This window comes from Frieseomelitta varia, unplaced genomic scaffold (assembly GCF_011392965.1).
Source record: "Frieseomelitta varia isolate USP_RPSP 00005682 unplaced genomic scaffold, Fvar_1.2 scaffold_139, whole genome shotgun sequence".
Taxonomy (NCBI): domain Eukaryota; kingdom Metazoa; phylum Arthropoda; class Insecta; order Hymenoptera; family Apidae; genus Frieseomelitta; species Frieseomelitta varia.
The window spans coordinates 253,369-271,409 of NW_025109072.1; the positions used below are offsets into that span (position 1 = coordinate 253,369).

Sequence of the window (18,041 nt, forward strand, 5' to 3'; positions counted from 1 at the left end):
TACAAAATTATTATATTAAGGATACGGAGAAAACAGTAACATCAAATTATTTTTTTTTTTTCTAAAAATAAGATTTATTAAATATCGAGACAAATCCGAACTAAAGAATAACTTTTTACTAATACCTGTTTATTTGTTCAAATATTTTTATAGTTAAAAATTTAAACTCCTAAAGTTTTTCAGCAATAGCGATTATTATAAGGGATATTTTAGAAAGGTAAATTTAGTAGGATCATAAATAAGCAACCAAAGGAAATCAGACCCCGAATGATTAACAAGATTTTTTTTTATACAACAAAATAATCATTCTCTAGTAGTAACTGAGTTTCTTCTTTACCCAATATCGTCGAGATTAATTTTATGTTGGTATTATGTACATTATAATCAACAATTTTATATCACACAATTTGTACACCTAACTAAATTGGGTAATTTTTCATCATTTATGTGGGACCTCATTTTCGTGCTTTGTAAAATCAAATTAGGGGTGACGTTTCTAGAAAATAATGTATCGAATACCTTTCAAATGTTTTTACAAAGTACAAACGGTATGAAATTCTCAATTAGTCTTGTGCATATCAGTATTACATTTTTGACACTTCTCTGCCACGAAACATGATTGCACTCGATATTATTAGGAATGCTACTATATATCATATCTCGCCTCTAGACTGTTTCGATTACATTAAATATGTACAGTTTTTGTTCTCTTTTCGCCTTAATTAAAATTTAAAAACTAAATACACGCATACACTTACATAATCACACATTATAACACATATCATTTAACTTACACGACATGACATTTGAAAATAAATGTGATCAATTTTTTACCACATTAGCAGATAAAGAAATATTCAGATAAAAATTGTGCATACTAAACAAAAAAATGAATAGTACAATAAAGAAAGAAAGAAAAAAAGTTCAATAATCACATTAAATCACGTCGTATAAGCTGCACAAATATGATATACAATGCACCAATACTTAATTTTAAGTAGCATAAAACACAAATTCATTCAAATCACGCTCTCATACATACATATTTCAATTACATGTACTATTTACATAATTGAGCAGAGTCCTGATAACTCTTGCCCTCTTTCCACAGGAGGTAAATTTGAAAGTTTTCTACCTTGTAAAGCGGGTTTGATAGAAGCAGGCACCAAAGGTTCTATTATTTCTTCAGCAGGTGTCTCAACTATAGGTTTTTCTTTTTCCTTTGAATCTTCTGGCTCTTTATTAATACATAATGGTTTTGTAATATTAATTTTAATTCGAGATGGCGCCGCTGGAATCGCTGCAGGCGTAGAATCCAATTCTACATTTCCATCTATAGAACTCTTCACAGCAGCATATGTCGTATCAACCGTCGCTGGTTCAGCTATTACGCTTTCTTCAGGATCTACATATAAAATATCGCAATTTTTTAAAAACTCTGTATATCTTAAAAACTAAAATAATGGTATTAAATATACAATATATGATATATACCTGGTTCCGGTTCGATAGGTTCTTCTTTAATTTCTACATTAGTAAAGTCGAAATCTTCTTCTAATTGTTCCTCAGGTTCGTCAATTGGTTCTTCTTTAATTTTGATATTTTCAAAAGATTTATCCACGTTTTCTGTTGCACCTGTTATTTCTGTTTCGATCGTATCTCCTTTTTCTATACTTTCCATATCAACATCTTTATTATTATAGTTTAATTCTGATTCATCTTGTTTTTCGTTCTGTTCAATATTTACATTATCTTCAATTATAGTTTCTTCCTCTTTATTCTCCGTTTCGGAAGATTCTTCTAGTACTTTATTTTCCATTATTTCATCTAACGGTTGTACTGTTTCAAATTCAGTATTTAATGCTTCCATACTTAATTCGTCAGTCTTATTTTCCTCTGCAAACGTTTCATCTGGGCCTTCCTTTTTTTCTTCTTCCATTTCTTCTATTGTTTCCTCAAGTGCCAATGCCGATTTTTCCAAAGCTCTCTAATAGTATAAAATAATAATATAGCAATAAAAACTAGAACTATAAACGTGCAAAAAAATTTTGCGAAAATTAAAATTTCTTTCTATCTTACTTTCTAGCATATATATGAAAGGAGAATATAATTTCGAATTAATCATCTAAATTATTTATATCATAAAATAAAGTATGTACTAAATAAAATTTTAAGGTTATGAAATAATAAATATAATTTTGAATATAACTTCGTGATAATAGGAAACTATATACATTATACATTTCAATAAAAAGACTTGAAAAATTAAAGAATTAAACAAAATAAAATATATATTAGATTTTACATTACATCTCTTATTGTCTAATTATTTTCATATATCTATAAGTGCAAAAATGTTCTGCAAGTGCAATACATAAATACAGATTATTAAGAAACACATACCACAAGACTCTTTTCCTATTTTTTGTAAGAATGCAACAAATGGAAAATTCATTAATAAATCTACATCGATATTTGAGTGGTCGCAAGTGTGATAAAATGTTAACATAAAATATAAGAAAATGTAAAATGATAAAACTTACCTTGTAATCATCGAGACACAATGGATGATAATTCTTTTCTTCAAAGTTAATTGCCGGTCTTAGATGCCATTCCTCCTTTTCTTCATTATAAAATTGTTCAAATGCATCATGACATACTTGACATCTAGAATCCTCATCAGTTCCAGTGGGAACACTAGGCTGCGACGCTTCTTGAGGAGAATCCTCCGTCGTTACACCTTCCGTATCAGCCGTTTGTTTTTCAGTTTCAAACCAGCTTTGCACTAAATAAAGTGGAGGATAAATAAAGTATTAGATTTCTTATTCTAAAATATAGATCACTATAGATGATTTTGAAAATCTTACCTCTATCTTCTAAATCTTCAATTTCCTCAAATTGTATCCAATCACTAACATCATAATACCAAGGTCGTGAATGAGCCTTTCTGGCAGAATCTCTTTCTCGTCTATTTTGTCTGAAATGCCAATCTAAATGATGACTATACCGAGTTGCTAATTCTGGTGCAAATCTAGCGCCACAAGAACTACATTGCATGCCACTGTATAATGCTGCCGCAATAGCGGATTGTTTACTGAAATAAGGAATGTTTTAAATTTAAAATTAATTTAAAACAGAATCATTAATTAAAAGTAGCATTTATAAAAATTATACTCACACTTTAAGCGTTTCTGGTTTATCAAATGAAACCGGAATAATTTCTGGTTCTTTCTTCTCTTCTTCTTCTGGTTTCTTTTGTTCAGAAAGATTTGATACAATACCAGTTTCTACTAATCTCTGAAATAGTTCGTTCATATTCAATGGTAGTGATAATGGCGGAGCAGTTGTAGCTGGATTTTCTACTGGCTCAGCTTGATAAGATAATCCGGATGATGGTGCCATTGCAGATGGCAAGGCAGAAGATAATACATCTAATTGCAAATCTGAAACAAAGCAAATTTTCGCTACAAGTCTAATGCTATATTACACAGAAGAATATACTGTATTTCAGTCAAAATATTACTTTATACATTATACACCGTATATTTCTGTAAATATAATATTTACCCGGTTTAGGAGTAGATCTAAGATCCGAACCATCTTGTGACGTTGATTCATGCTCAACAGCAGAAAATTGCGTTGGCGTAGAGGTTGCATCTACTTTCGGTTTTTGGGTTAAAAGAGGTGGAGTAGGTGGTGCTTCAATAGGTTCTTCACCTTTCATACCTGCGATCTTAACATATCCTGGTCGGACGTTTCTAGGCAATACCGAAAATCTTATAAAATGCTTCTTATCTCTAACAATAATAGGTTTAGGCAATCCACCAAATTCCACTTTAAACGGCCGTCCATTTAAAAGGACTGTTTGTAACGAGTCTATAAATTCAAGTGTATGAGGTTTCCCTTCAATTTCGAATCTGTAAATATTCAAATCTTGTTTTATAGAGTTTTAAGCTGAAGTTTATAATAATACGAACGTAACTTACATTTGAGGTTTTGCGTCTAAAAATACAGGAACCATATTTCGGGCATTAATAATAAGATTAATTTTGGCAACTACTAAGTCTGTTCTCTTTACAGTACCAATTTTAACAAGGGGCGGAGGTCCTTCCAATTTCACACTAACTTTTTTACCACCAAGATCTACTGTTATTGGCATACCACCGAAATAACATTCATACCACCTATCATCAATATATAATTCTCTCGTTGGCGCACCTAATTTAATCCTGAAAACACAAACAAATCAATAATATCCATAATAATAACTATATATAAATTCAAATGCACGATATTAAAATACATACCTATGAACTTCACCTTCGTAAATAAATTCTTTATAATTATCATTAAATGCGCAGGTTATAGTGATCTTATCGTCTATTAAAATTCGTCGTATACCATCTTGAAATCCGATTTCTCTTGGATCATCCCAATTCATAAAAACTACTCCGGTTTGGCCGTAGTACCTAATTTCACGTGGTATATGTTGTATGTCTATATCTATAGATTTCATCGTATCTCTCGCAATTTCATCCAATAGTTTTGGGTCTGGCGGTGGTAATTCACGACTATGAGGATTTGGATTCTTTACCGTTGTTGTATTATAATTCTGATCACTATCTTCGATGTCATATTTTGAAGATGAACTCGGTGATACATTTCTCGAAGCGTTCAACGATGACATATTTGCATTTGATATAAGAGTCGACATTGGTCCATTATTCATCATCATTCCAGGCCCATTCATTCCCGATAATGATATAGGCGGATTAGGCATGCCCATAGGCCCAATCGGACCATTAGGTATTAAATTTGACATGAGCGGCCCATTAGGTCCCATAGGTCCCATCATTCCAGGTCCTAAACGAGGATTTGGGCCAATTGAATGATTAAACCCACCATGATATTGATAATCAGGTCGCATTGGTCCAAAGTGTCTTGGATTTTGCCATGGACCAACAGGTCTGAACTCTGAACTAAAATGTCCTTGCGGACCACCGTAAGGAGGTCCAGGTGGATGAGCCCATGGTCCTGGTTGTTGCCACGGCTGATTTTGCCATCTAGGACCGTTTGGGTTTCTTGAAATAGGATGATCCTTATTTCTCATTATTTCCTTGTCGCCGGAAGGACTGAATGTAGACGTACGATCGCCTGGACCTGTCATATCTAAATTGACACCCTTTTCCCAGACGATGGAACCTACTTCTTTCTCCTTCCGTTGAGCGGCTCTCAATTTCCGATCTTCGCTCATATGTAAAACTTCTTGAATAAGAGTATTGTACTGAGTTTTAGTAATAGAACCTTGATTCAATTGTTCTGCAGCTTGTTTCATTATTATTTCAATATTTCTGTCTTCATTTTTTTCAGTCTTATCATTTTCTCTACCTCTTCGACCTGATCTGTTATCTTGATCTTCGTTCGATAATGTTCTTCTTCTTTCCTTAGGGTCATCTGGAAGCTTGTTATAAAGCCTCAATCTGCCCAATCTATCTCTGTTACGATCTCTGGCATCACGCTTATCATCAGTATTATTAGTTTGCTTTTCTCTATCATTCTTTGACGGTGTCTTTAGTTTTGCCCACCCATCTTTGCCATCTTCACCAGATATTACAGGTGGGGGTGGTGTAGGTGGTCGTCCAGCTTTAGGATGAGTCAATGTTCGTAGATCAACATCTTCATTTCCAAATAATCTGTAAAATTAGAAAATTTATATAAATTTTATACAATATGAGCAATATTTTGAACAATCAAAAAAGAAATAAAAGTACATACGCATCAAATTTCTCAGCTTTTGTTTTCTTTGTTAACGAAGACTCCATGTGTTCAGTTTGTCTTTTGTTAGTATTAACTGGTGGTGGTAATACACGTAAATCTAAGTCCTCTTCTGAAAAAGATTTCGAAGTAAAGTGAAATAACTCATATATTATACAGATATTAGATGCGTATTTAATTTTACCAATATATAGAATCATTGCATCCTCTTTTGCATGCTAGTTTTATATCTTGAAAAACGAAAAATGTTTGTTCGAAACAGAAAAATAAAGAATATATTATTCATGAATAAATTATATTTTAATATTTCATCTCTGACGATTTAGAATAATATTACAGGTGAAACTGTTCTAACACGGAAATCTTTAAAAGTTAAAAACACTTTAAAGCTATTACCACATATCATATAAATTAACTTACCATTAAATGCAAAATATTTGATAGATATATTTATAAATAATTTGTGTTTATGGAAAATGTAAAATATTAACTCACTCTTTTCTAATACCGAAGCGGCTGCACCTGGAAGAGGTAGTGTTGCTCTCAAGTCTTCATCTTTGCTGGATGATTCCAAAGTTGGTTCCGTGGTTTGAACGTTTCCAGCATTTGCTGGAGAGCGCTCGGGACTAAGACTGCCATCCTTGTTACGCCTTACGTAATTTCTTTGTCTAGCGTTCGCTCTGATTTCTTTAAATGTAGGTGGATGAGGAGGAGAGACTATCAATGAACCAGATTGCTCCTCCTCAGTGACACCACTAGAATTGCTTAGACTTGAGTTGGATTTTGCATCATTACGCCTAGGAATTCTGTATGGAGGGCTTGGACTGCGTTTTCTAGATTTCGTATTTTTTTTTCGATTTTTGGAGTTTTGAAAGGATTGCGGAGAGGTTCGCGAGGATGGTGATGAACTATCTCCACTATCTTTTTCACGAGATTTGGACCTAATAGGACTGGCATCTCTGTCAACTTTCGGTATTTTACTCGGAGATGTTTGAGGTTGTTTAGATCGCGATTTATTTCCTATTTTTCTATGCGAGGATTTCGAAGAAGAGGAAGATTTGTCGATTACCGAAGATGAAGAAGTTCGAGAGTTCGAATTCTTCGAATCTTTCGACTTGGAATCGTTACTCCCACTTCCTCTATTACTCGCGGATAAAGAACTATTATTACCCACAGACAGACTTTGAGAACCTTTGGAGCTATTACTGTTTAGGTTACCACTACTATTACTAGACAATCGAGGGTCTTTCTTTTGACTTGTTCGATGCGACACAGCATCTTTATTTGCGTTACCACTGAAATTTTTATTGTTATTATTATTGTTGAAGTTCGTATTAGCATTATTGTTATTACTAGCGTTTAATGTCGCAGTATCGGAGCCGGCAAGATTTGTCGGAGACTTGTTGATAGTGCTAGTCACAGCCTGTTTCAAAATTAACTGCTGTTTTAATTGATCTGAAAGTACAGTATTTGTATTTGCCGCTAGCTGCGCTTGGCCTTCGCCCCGCGAATCCTTCTGAGTTGGTGTACTTATTCGCTGTCGAGGATCCACGCTTGAAACTGGTACATCTTGAGCCGAGGTAGTTTTTAATCTTGGGTCACGAGATACCGGTTTAGCTGATGCTACTGCTATACTACTAGCTGGTGCAATTCGTGGACCATTGTTCGTTCCTGCATTTTTCAGAAGCGAAGCAGTTGCTGCTGGAAACTTAAAACAAAAACAAGAATGTTAAAAAAATAATGTTAAATAATACATAACAAAATAGTTTTACTTGATTTGATTTTGTGATACAATGAAAATGTATAATTTAAATTACCTGTTTTGCTACTTGTTTTGGTGCTTGACTTAGCGCAACACTTGTAACAGGTTTTCCTTGTGTGACAGTGTCTGTGCTTGATGTAATATGTGCTGTAGCTGCAACCTATTTAAATAAAAATAAATAAAGTTACAATTTAAAGTTATAATTTGAAAATGCAGTTAAAAAGAGACATTATTTTGTGACTCACCAGTTCACTTTTCAAATTTCCAGCTTGTTTATCGAGTTGCCGCTGTTGTTGTTCTAAATTAGCTTTAGCTTGAAGTAATTCTAATTCAATCTTTTTTTTCTGTAATTCTATCAGTTCTCGTTGTTTCTTCAATAATTGCTCTCGCATTGCTGCTTCCGTTGGTGTCACAGGATCACCTGGTGGAAGCTTAACAGGTGCTATTGGTTGTGAGACAATAGATGTTGCTGATTGTTGGGGCTAGAAATAAAACATTGTATACATAAATATTTTAAGTATAAAAATATATGATTATATTTAATATAGCTTTATTACACTAACCATTGAAAAAAAACGAGGATTAACATGAATAGATCCCGAAGAAACACTAGTAGGAGAGGCAGTGATTGGCCAGGCAGGATCAATACTTTGCACTCGTACATCCAAAGAAAATAATTTTTTTGCTGGAAATACATCATTCCATGTTTGCCTTAATTTCCACATGCTAGCTCTTGTATTCTCATCCACCTGTTCATTTATACAAATACTATTGAGTTTTATGTTTATGTTTCTTCTATTTTTAACCTGGGATTACCTACCTGGGAGTCTAGTGCAGATACAGTACATCCCAGCACTAGATCCTCACGTGGGTAATCCCGATTTAAGAAGTTTTATAAATTATAGTATATAGAGACAGTGTAGAGACATAAAATACAATGACCTGATATTGATTAAATGATTATCTTATAGCTTTACAAAATATAAAGTCTCACAATTGGAATAATGGAAAAATTACATTAAAATAAAATAAGAATAAACGTATTTTATAAAGAAATAGAAATGATTAATATATGTATATCTATATATCTATATAGATAATATGTATTTTTTAAATAATAATTAGCAAACATACCTTTTCAAATACTCCACAAAAAGTATTTACAATATTTTGTGTGAACAGATTTAAATATGCTCCATTAACATTTTTCACAATCGAATCAATCAAATAAAGAACAGGTAATTTAATATCACTCCTCACCTGTTAAAACACAATATAATATATATTTACAAGTTATACCAATAAATTGAAGCCATTATTTCATACCATAATATAGATGCAAAAGTGACACAAAATAATTGAAAAACTTAAGTGTAGAAATAATTACATTGCATCATATAGTTTATTATACTTCATTCAACTTTATTTTTACTATATCTTAAATAAGCAAAGGTATGAAATACAGCTTCGTTAATTTTACCAATTATATTTATTTTATAAGTATTCAAAAAAAAAAAATCGTCAATTTCCAAGACTCCTAGTTCTTATAAATTATAAAAGAATAAGATTAACACTAGAACAACCTTTATTACATATCAAAATATTCTACATATTCTACATATAAATCATCATGATTTAAATGATAATTCATACAATGATAATTCATACAACTCATACATGAGTTAAAATAAATAATTCATACAATTGTGTTTCTGTCTAAACAAAAATATTAATTTTGACAAAAATATCTAAATTTTTTTATAAGTAATTATAAAAAAAAGTAAATCTGAAATCAGTCATATTGACGGGTTTGGTTATTTTAGTGTTAAATAAGTATGTAACAATGTAAACATAATAATATATTTTATAATGTACAAAAAAGCTTATATAATTTTGAACCAACTACAGTGGATAAATAACCTTTTGTAGGTGATTTTCTACAGCTTGTACAATTGCTGGTGCATGTTCTATGTTGTCTTCAGCCAACATAGTAAGCATATTAATCAATGGTTTACTATTGATCGTCAAATCAGATAATGACGAGATGTACTCATCCGCTATTTCCTTAGATTTTGTGGATGTCATGATGTTGTGTTGCCAGTTGATAATTGCAACAAATCTTCGTCAAATTGACAATATTTATTATACTGTAACACAAGAAACTAGTATTAAAAATTGGTATCTTTTTAACATAGGAAGACAATAAATAAACGCATACTTTACTTATTGACTTTTTATTAAAGTAACATACTGAGTGACAAAAACTTATTAATACTTTATGATGCAACTTTAATGACTACTTTAAGGTATTCTTAATATGGAAAGGTATTGAAAAGAGTTGAATACAAAATTTATTTGTGAAAATAGTTGAATACAAAAATTACCAATTAGAATACAAAATTTCAATTAAAAAATTTACATTATTCTATAACTTTAGAAATAAATAACAAAAAAGTTACAATAGTTTAAAATAATAAAGTTTAAAGTAATAATAAATTGTTAACATTGTGATTTAATAAAGTGTTAAAGAATAATCGTTTGTTACATATTTGTCCGAGATTATAAAATTAAAAAAAAAAAACTTTAATATATAACAAAAATTATTTGTTACACGAATAAGAATATAATTCCCAACAGAATATTTAATATTTCTTGATTTTCTTATAGTTAGACTACTCCACTTTTACTGAATTGAAATATATAGAACAGAAATGTTTGACACGTATACGATGTCTCAAAGTTTTACTCGTACGAAATATATTAATGCAATTAATGATCTTAAAGCTTGAACGAGAATTAGTATGTTGCTATTTCTATTTATGTAATATTGTTTGATATCTTTTTACAAGAGATTGATAGACGTCGTACACATATCGATTTTTTTTTCTTTCGATTTAACAATCATGCGCTTCCAAAAAGCTTTCATTACACTATTATTTCAATGTACATGCACATTTTAGAAGATCAGCACAAATACCTAAGTGTACACGAATAACTATCACGCATCTGGATTTCTTTAATGCCTGAATCAAGCAAACTTGAACGACATTTAGTATTATAACTTCACGTTCTACGGTGGGTTTTATTGAGAACACTATAAACGACACCAGTTAACATTTACCTTTTTAATGCATTTCGAAAAAAATAGAAATATTCCGAAGTACAATTATTTTGACTTTTCGCGATAATCACGCGGGCACTACTGCTACACCAAATGGGATACCCACGTAAAATGGCTACCATTCCTTTGTACCTTCTAACGGGATTACAAACATGTCACGCTGATCGTAATTGGTTGAAATTCTTACTCTGTCGGTTGAATTTCGACGAAAGGCCAATCACATATTTCGTTATAAAATTCAAGTTAGTACACTAGAAGTTCACAATTATTCACATGTGTCGCTAGTGAGCAAAATGGAAGGATATGGCTGCGTTTTCATTGAAACGATTTTTATGCGTAATTTATATGAAGAAAACGACAAAATGATATAAAATTAGAAAACTTGCTGAAATTTGTTTTGATAAATTGTAATAAATGTTTTGAATATTTCTGGAAATTAATTACAAAATTGCAATAAATAATTAAACTAGCTTCTGTTTCTAAATTCATAAATATTATTTAATAAAATTATTAATCATGAGATTGTTAATAGGTATATTAAATACATAGAATATTTATTTAAATTGTAAATTGTTCATGAAATCGTAGCGCTTAAAAAACAAAATAAAAATATAAAAAATGAAATTAGAAATAATAGTAAATTTTTAAATTTATGAAGTGTATATATATATATATATACATACACACACGTACACAATTCAGAAATTTTATCGCTTTTAAATCATGATAATGTCATAATTTAATGGCGAGGTCGGGAGAAAACGTCATTGTGACAGAATGGCAGTAAATCTAGAAAGTCAGTTACAATTTTTGTTAAGTACTTATTTCTGTATTTATTTTATAAAAATGGAACATCGTGTATTTGGTAAATCGTAAAAACAGAGTACAGAGAATGTGTCGTGAACAGTTTCTTCCAGTGCTGATAAAAGGAAGTAAATCTTATTAAAAAGAAGTGTATTATAAAATTTCGGCCCGCCGTTAAAGTGAACGGTTGCGAAAACTGTACGTGTCGTGTTTGCAAATGCATTGTTAGTTTTACATAGGGTTCTTGACCGTAATACGGTACGGATGTAATGGAGGATTATAAATTTCTCTTTAAAGTTGTGCTCGTAGGAAATGCGGGTGTCGGCAAGACTTGTCTTGTGCGAAGATTTACCCAGGTATGTGTGCATACATATTTATATTATCAGTTAAACTATATCTGTTAATAAAAAGATATGAAAAAAAATTTTTTTTTTATAAATAATTTAATTACATACTTTCTATGTAAGCTGTTCCATCTGTTTTTATGGCATATGATACCTTATATAAATTGTCCATTTAAAAAATAGTATTTTACAGATAAGTGATCTTGTTTATTAATACGTAATGTTTGTCTTATAGGGATTATTTCCTCCAGGTCAGGGTGCAACAATAGGTGTTGATTTCATGATAAAGACTGTGGAAGTAGAAAATGAGAAAGTTAAGGTATGCATGTGATGTAATGAATTATGATTCATCCAATATATATAAATATATTCTTTTAGAATAACTTTAATGTTGCTAATAATTAATGTTGCTTCTCTTTCAGCTTCAAATCTGGGATACTGCTGGCCAAGAAAGATTTCGTTCAATAACCCAAAGCTACTATAGGTCAGCTCATGCTTTGATTTTAGTTTATGATATTTCCTGTCAACCTACATTTGACTGTTTACCAGATTGGTTAAGAGAAATTGAAGAATATGCAAGTAATAAAGTTCTTAGGATATTAGTAGGTAAGTAATATGTATTATTATAATGGTATAATTATAAATTAAATATATTTAATATTGTGTTTAGGTAATAAAATTGATCGGGAAGATAGAGAAATACCAACACATGTAGGAGAAGATTTTGCACAAAGACATGGAATGTACTTTTTAGAAACTTCTGCTAAAGAAGCAGAAAATGTAGAACGATTATTTATGGAAATAGCAGCTGAACTTATGGAGGTAATAAAATAGTATATTTCTTTTTCAAATAATATTTATTTTATAGCAACATTAATAAGATTTATTTACAACTAAATTAATATATTATTATAGCAAGCACGTAGTAAGGAATTACCTAGATATGAAACAAATACAACCTCAATAAATGGAAAAACAACATCAATCGGTGATACAAGTAATTGTGGTTGCAGCCGACTTTCTTAAGTAGTTTTTATATCTATTATTAAGTCATCCAAAAAAATGCATAATTTCAGTTGCTAAATATGTATGTAGAATAGGGGTGTGCGGGTACCCGACTGTTCGGGTCGGACTTATACAAAGTCGGGCGGACTCGGGCGGACTCGGGCGGGTAGCTCGATGATTTCGGGTAACCCGATGATTTAGGGTAGCCTGATTATTTCGGGTAATTCGTCTATTTCGGATCGAGTTGGAAAAAGTTCAAATGGGATATGATAGGGATTACATTGCGTTATCGAAATCAATTATTCATAATACTTAATATATATATATATATATATTTTTTTCTTCAAATGTAATAATATTTACTCTAAATGATAATGTAAAAAAGATAATTGCTCAACATTTTGTGATATTAATTTCGCTCGAGTTGGTATTGTTATATTTCCGGATAAGGAAAATAGTCTTTCACTCGTAGTTTGAGTGGTAGGTAGAGCAAGAATTTTTTTGCAACTAAAGACAATAGTGGGAATCTGGCTGTATTGCATTTCCACCAATTAATGTTTATATTTCTAGCACTACAACCATCGGCGAAATACATATAGTGACTCTTATTAATATTCGGACATCATGCTATTCAAAATATTGTTGTGGATTTCGACTGTTTATAATAATAAATTTGGATTAATTTTTAATAATATAATAGAACATTCATTATAGTTTATAGCAATATAAATTTTATTTAGTTATTGCACATACTTTTCTTAATATCAAACAATAAATTGAACTATGTCGAAATGTAGCGTGGCAAAAATATTCGGACATTTGAAGAACTACAATATTTGAACCTGAAAACGACCCGCCCGAGCCCGCCCGTTTTTGTGTGAGCTCGATCCGAACCCGAAATTTCGTACCCGCACACCCCTAATATAGAACACTATCATACAATTTTTATAGAGTATGAGGATTGAATGCAATATTAGGCGATCTTCTACAATTAAACAAAAAGGATTTAAAAGAATATTAGAATATCTTTGATATTATATGTTAGCATCTAGTGTTATATCATGCAGATTATATTAATAATTTTGTTGCAAATAATATTTAATATTTAAAATTGAAGTAAACTTTAACTATGTTGATAAATATTTGTTCTCAAATGTGTTTTCATAGATATTGATTAAAGTCTGTAATATATAATTTTATGATTATTTAAATAATACAAGGCGCCTATTTTTTCACATTTAATGTTGTGCCCATAAATGGAAGTTTACTATATGTTTTATAATATTTTTGTTGTGTCAGAAAGTACAAATAAGTATTTCATATTTGGTGACTGAATATGAAGTCATTACGAATATAAGATTTTTACAAAAGTTGTAAGCCTAATATCGTCCAGAATTTTTCCAAATCTGCAGTATACACATAAATGTTTATTATACTGCTTTAAGAGTCAAGTGAAATTTGATAATAAAGTTCTAAATATTTACAATTTATCATAAATATTAAAAATAATTAAATAATTTTTTACTTGACCATTGCTTATTATAATAGATACATAAGATTTTCAGATTAATTTAGCAACATTTACACAGCCAAAGTTTTGTTGTATCTTTTAAGATTTGTAATACTTATATGATGGGTAATTAATACTTGTTCCATCTATGTATTATTCAGCGTTATATTTTATAATTTTTAGTAAGATATTTATTGTTATATCATCTTATTACATCAACGATACAATTTTTTTAGCACATCACTCTAGTCTTTATACCTTTTTATATTTTAAATACAAAAGTTAATTATAAATTATACTCTCATGTTTTTTATAATTATATTATTACATAATTGATCACTTCCATTTTTTATAAACTTTTATTAGGAAAATCAACCATGTCATGTATTTATTTTCACACAATTTAAAATTGAACATTTGTAAAATAGAATCATATATGTGGATATTTTTACAAGTATATTTGAAATTGTTTATCTGTATTCACATTGATATCTATATTGTACCTCAAATAGTTTAATAATTATAATGTATAGGAGAATAATTAAATTTCATGTAATGTTTTGTTAATAGAAAAAGTTATATTGTATTTAATTTATTTCAAATATATGATGACATTGTATGTTGTATTACATAAAAATTTTATATAATTATGCTGTTTTAGCACCGTAATAGTAAACATAAAAGCTTCAAATTACCTTATCGTAAAAACTTCAAATCTAATTATAACCATTGTACAATAACATTTATTGATAATATAAGTTTTAAATAACATAAAACATGCACAAAAATTTATAATAAAAATTAGTTTAATAATTGATAAAAACATATCAGTTTGTGTACAGATAAAAAATAATTATAAAACATTGCAAGAAAATATCTTATAAAAAAGATATTAAGCCTACATATTATTCAAAACATAGTATGAAATATAGAGTTAATACATTGCAAATGATTGTGACAAAGCAATTCTAGATTTAAAAGATGTAACAAGTCATAAATAATTTTATTTCATCTCGTAGTATTACAATTTACAATATTATTATTTTATATCTAATATATACGCAATGTAAATTAAAATGTATTTCAATTGGTTGCCAAAATGAATACTATTATAAAAGATATGCTTTGTATATATACATTTTAAATTGATTTTAAATTTGCTGTAATTTTGAAAAGTTTTAAAAATTCGCTTAATGATATTCTACATAAATAAATAAATTAAAAATATATCTAAAAGATTTTGAATATATACAAATAACATATACTAATGTCGCATTTGCAATATAGTATTTTCATAGATAGTAATTGTATTTTTATTTTTTAGTTCACTTTATATAATTCCGTTATGTGATTATGTTAAGTACAAAGTAAGTGAAAACATTTATAATTTATATTTTTATTATACATACTGGAAAAAGTCTTTTAGTTGTATTTGCTGTAAAGATAATTCAAATAATTTTTCTTGAATAGATGAATTCAAAGCATCTGGATGGACTTCACCTGGACAACAATTATTAATGTACATACCACCATGATTTTCAATTGCTTTATTTACAGCTGCATATACAATTGAAATAGCTCCTTGTCTAGGAGTCTGAAAAATATATATTTTATTACATCATTATTTTGATTATAATATTAATAATTTAATTTTAATATTCTCTTTAGTTTATTTACCTTAAGAATAAGTTTATAAAGTAATCTATATTTCCAAATAAAAGAATTCATAAAAAGTTCTGTAAATACTACTCCAGGATGTACAGAATAAACTTGAACATGATGCTGCCTTTCTTTTAAAAGATGATGCAGTCCTTTTGTAAATATTTCTTGTGCTAATTTGCTCTGTGCGTATGCGCATTTAGAAAGAAATTTGTTTCTAAGTAATGAATAAAATTTACATTAATGATGCTATGAATTAAAAATAAGAAATATGCAATGTAAAGTAGAATAATAATTAACCATACTTGTTATTAACATCATGGAAATTAATTTTACCCAAAAGATGAGCACAGGAAGTTACATTAACAATTCTACTAACTTGATTAGGCTGTCCACCAGCTTTTAATAGTGGTAGTAATAGTGCTGTTAATAAAAAATGTGATAGATAATTTACAGACCAATGTTCTTCAAAACCATCTACTGTTTCAGAATAAGGATGAAACATGATTCCAGCTATAAATGATAAAATAACATTAACTTTGCTTTAAAAATTTTTTATATACTAATATTTAGCTTTTATGTACTATTATTTAGCTTACCATTATTAATTAAAATATGAATTTGTTTATAATCTCTTTTTATTTTCGTAGCAAATTGTTTTACAGATTCTAAAGATGTATTATCAAGTGTATATACTTTTGCTTGTCCAGTTTTAACACCAGATTCTCTAATTTGAAGAATAGTTTTTTCACCTGCAGAAGGTATCCTACAAGCTAAAAGAATATTTTAAAGTTTATGAAATGCCGAAAAAATAGAATTTATGAATAATTAATTTTTAAATTTACCAATTATTACTTCCATGTCAAGTTCTAAAAGCATTTTTACTACTTCAACCCCAATTCCCCTGGAGCCCCCTGTTACAATTGCAATTCTTCCTGGTTGAGGTAAACAATCTTAAAAAAAGAGAAAAAATATAAAATGTATATTAAAATATAATTTTTATTAATTATTAATATTTCATATTTATGTAATAATATTTATTAACTTCCAATTGATATAAATAAACTAATAATTTATTTCAATTTTTTAAAAAATGTCTATCCATTGGAAAATGTTAAGTAATTATTATAATTTTTATCAATAGTGAATTTTTTTTTATAAAAAGAGTTCGTTACAAAAAAAGAAGAGAAATCGTATACTAATTGCATATTTTAAATTTCAATATAGAAATTTAAAGAAAGACTTAAAAACGTATAAAACATTTAATACTTACTATTTTTATTTTTCTTGGAACTCCTTAAATCATTTAGGACTTCTTTAATAGCTAATAAATTATATTTCATATCTAGGACAAAGATGGGCCAATTTCTTCGTAAATTATGATACATAAAGCCACTTGCAACTATAGCGCAGATCATGCCGATGAGCAGCATTTTTCTAAATGTACTTTTTGCAATATAAAAAAAATTTCAATTTGTTTTATAATTTTCAAAATCACAGATCAATCGTCACATTAAAGTACCAATGCGTGTAAAGAACTGAGTTAAGTAAAATACGTGCGGTATATATATTGCAGAGATAAGAAGTCTAACGGGACAAAGCAAGGGCACCAGAAGTATTCCTTCTTCTACTTGCAGTCACACTATTATATGATTGCATTTTCGGCCAATTATATATTTTTATCTTTATGATTGTATTGGATCTATTAGAAATGACCAATCAAACCTGCATTCCTTTGCTTGGACTTCCTATCTCTCCTGCCTCTGTTCCCACCATTCACTTTTATACCTTTTTTATATTTTTTTGCAATCTATGTATGTTTTTTATATTTCTTTTGCATTCAAAGTTCGTTTTCTTGCTACTTTATATTTCTAAATTTAAAAAGGTCTGTAATGAATGTATTATATAACAAAATATTTTTTCAAAAAACTATGTTAACACACTGCCCTGTAAAATTTATACTTTGTTTATGTATTGAAATATTTAATTTTTATGAAATTTACAATGAAAAAGTATTTTTCATTTTGTAGTATTATCTGATTATATTATTTTAAATCTTTT

General features: G+C 29.2%; 3 protein-coding genes across 6 annotated transcripts; 1 reads left to right on the forward strand and 2 right to left on the reverse strand.

The window, feature by feature from the left end:
- Positions 1-294: 294 nt before the first annotated feature.
- LOC122531878 lies at positions 295-10,804 on the reverse strand. Of its 4 annotated transcripts, none has more exons than XM_043660168.1 (17): positions 10,660-10,804; positions 9,458-9,686; positions 8,672-8,797; positions 8,101-8,286; positions 7,783-8,019; positions 7,593-7,697; positions 6,271-7,483; positions 5,776-5,887; positions 4,308-5,693; positions 3,987-4,229; positions 3,568-3,917; positions 3,179-3,443; positions 2,868-3,094; positions 2,544-2,785; positions 2,404-2,418; positions 1,495-1,987; positions 295-1,405 (listed from the first exon to the last, which is right to left on the reverse strand). In XM_043660168.1, exons 2-17 carry the CDS (start codon positions 9,620-9,622, stop codon positions 1,065-1,067), a joined length of 5,706 nt encoding a protein of 1,901 aa, XP_043516103.1. In that variant the 5' UTR covers positions 9,623-9,686; positions 10,660-10,804; the 3' UTR covers positions 295-1,064. The 4 variants fall into 4 exon arrangements, with proteins under 4 accessions (XP_043516103.1, XP_043516094.1, XP_043516088.1 ...); XM_043660159.1 differs by having other exon boundaries at positions 9,458-9,684; positions 10,489-10,790; XM_043660153.1 differs by having other exon boundaries at positions 9,458-9,684; positions 10,515-10,789.
- Positions 10,805-11,370: 566 nt separating this feature from the next.
- On the forward strand, positions 11,371-13,802 carry LOC122532043 (ras-related protein Rab-30-like). The gene is made up of 6 exons (XM_043660468.1): positions 11,371-11,818; positions 12,042-12,125; positions 12,229-12,412; positions 12,477-12,628; positions 12,722-12,898; positions 13,736-13,802. Exons 1-5 carry the CDS (start codon positions 11,732-11,734, stop codon positions 12,830-12,832), a joined length of 618 nt encoding a protein of 205 aa, XP_043516403.1. The 5' UTR covers positions 11,371-11,731; the 3' UTR covers positions 12,833-12,898; positions 13,736-13,802.
- A 1,077-nt stretch (positions 13,803-14,879) lies between these two features.
- Positions 14,880-17,621, reverse strand: LOC122532022 (retinol dehydrogenase 12). The gene is made up of 6 exons (XM_043660429.1): positions 17,254-17,621; positions 16,826-16,933; positions 16,580-16,753; positions 16,286-16,493; positions 15,999-16,197; positions 14,880-15,915 (listed from the first exon to the last, which is right to left on the reverse strand). Exons 1-6 carry the CDS (start codon positions 17,411-17,413, stop codon positions 15,721-15,723), a joined length of 1,044 nt encoding a protein of 347 aa, XP_043516364.1. The 5' UTR covers positions 17,414-17,621; the 3' UTR covers positions 14,880-15,720.
- Between the last annotated feature and the right edge of the window lie 420 nt (positions 17,622-18,041).

Bases quoted from the DNA above. Each gene is read 5' to 3' on its own strand.
- LOC122531878 (XM_043660168.1), bottom strand. From the start codon at position 9,622: ATGACATCCACAAAATCTAAGGAAATAGCGGATGAGTACATCTCGTCA. The intron at 7,698-7,782 runs GTGAGTCACAAA...TTATTTAAATAG, and splicing joins GAAATTTGAAAAGTGAACTG to GTTGCAGCTACAGCACATAT. The intron at 5,694-5,775 runs GTATGTACTTTT...CTAATTTTACAG, and splicing joins AAAGCTGAGAAATTTGATGC to ATTATTTGGAAATGAAGATG.
- LOC122532043 (XM_043660468.1), top strand. From the start codon at position 11,732: ATGGAGGATTATAAATTTCTCTTTAAAGTTGTGCTCGTAGGAAATGCG. The intron at 11,819-12,041 runs GTATGTGTGCAT...TTTGTCTTATAG, and splicing joins TTGTGCGAAGATTTACCCAG to GGATTATTTCCTCCAGGTCA. The intron at 12,126-12,228 runs GTATGCATGTGA...CTTCTCTTTCAG, and splicing joins TAGAAAATGAGAAAGTTAAG to CTTCAAATCTGGGATACTGC.
- LOC122532022 (XM_043660429.1), bottom strand. From the start codon at position 17,413: ATGCTGCTCATCGGCATGATCTGCGCTATAGTTGCAAGTGGCTTTATG. The intron at 16,934-17,253 runs GTAAGTATTAAA...TCTTTTTTTAAG, and splicing joins TTCCAAGAAAAATAAAAATA to ATTGTTTACCTCAACCAGGA. The intron at 16,198-16,285 runs GTATGGTTAATT...TTCATTACTTAG, and splicing joins TTCCATGATGTTAATAACAA to AAACAAATTTCTTTCTAAAT.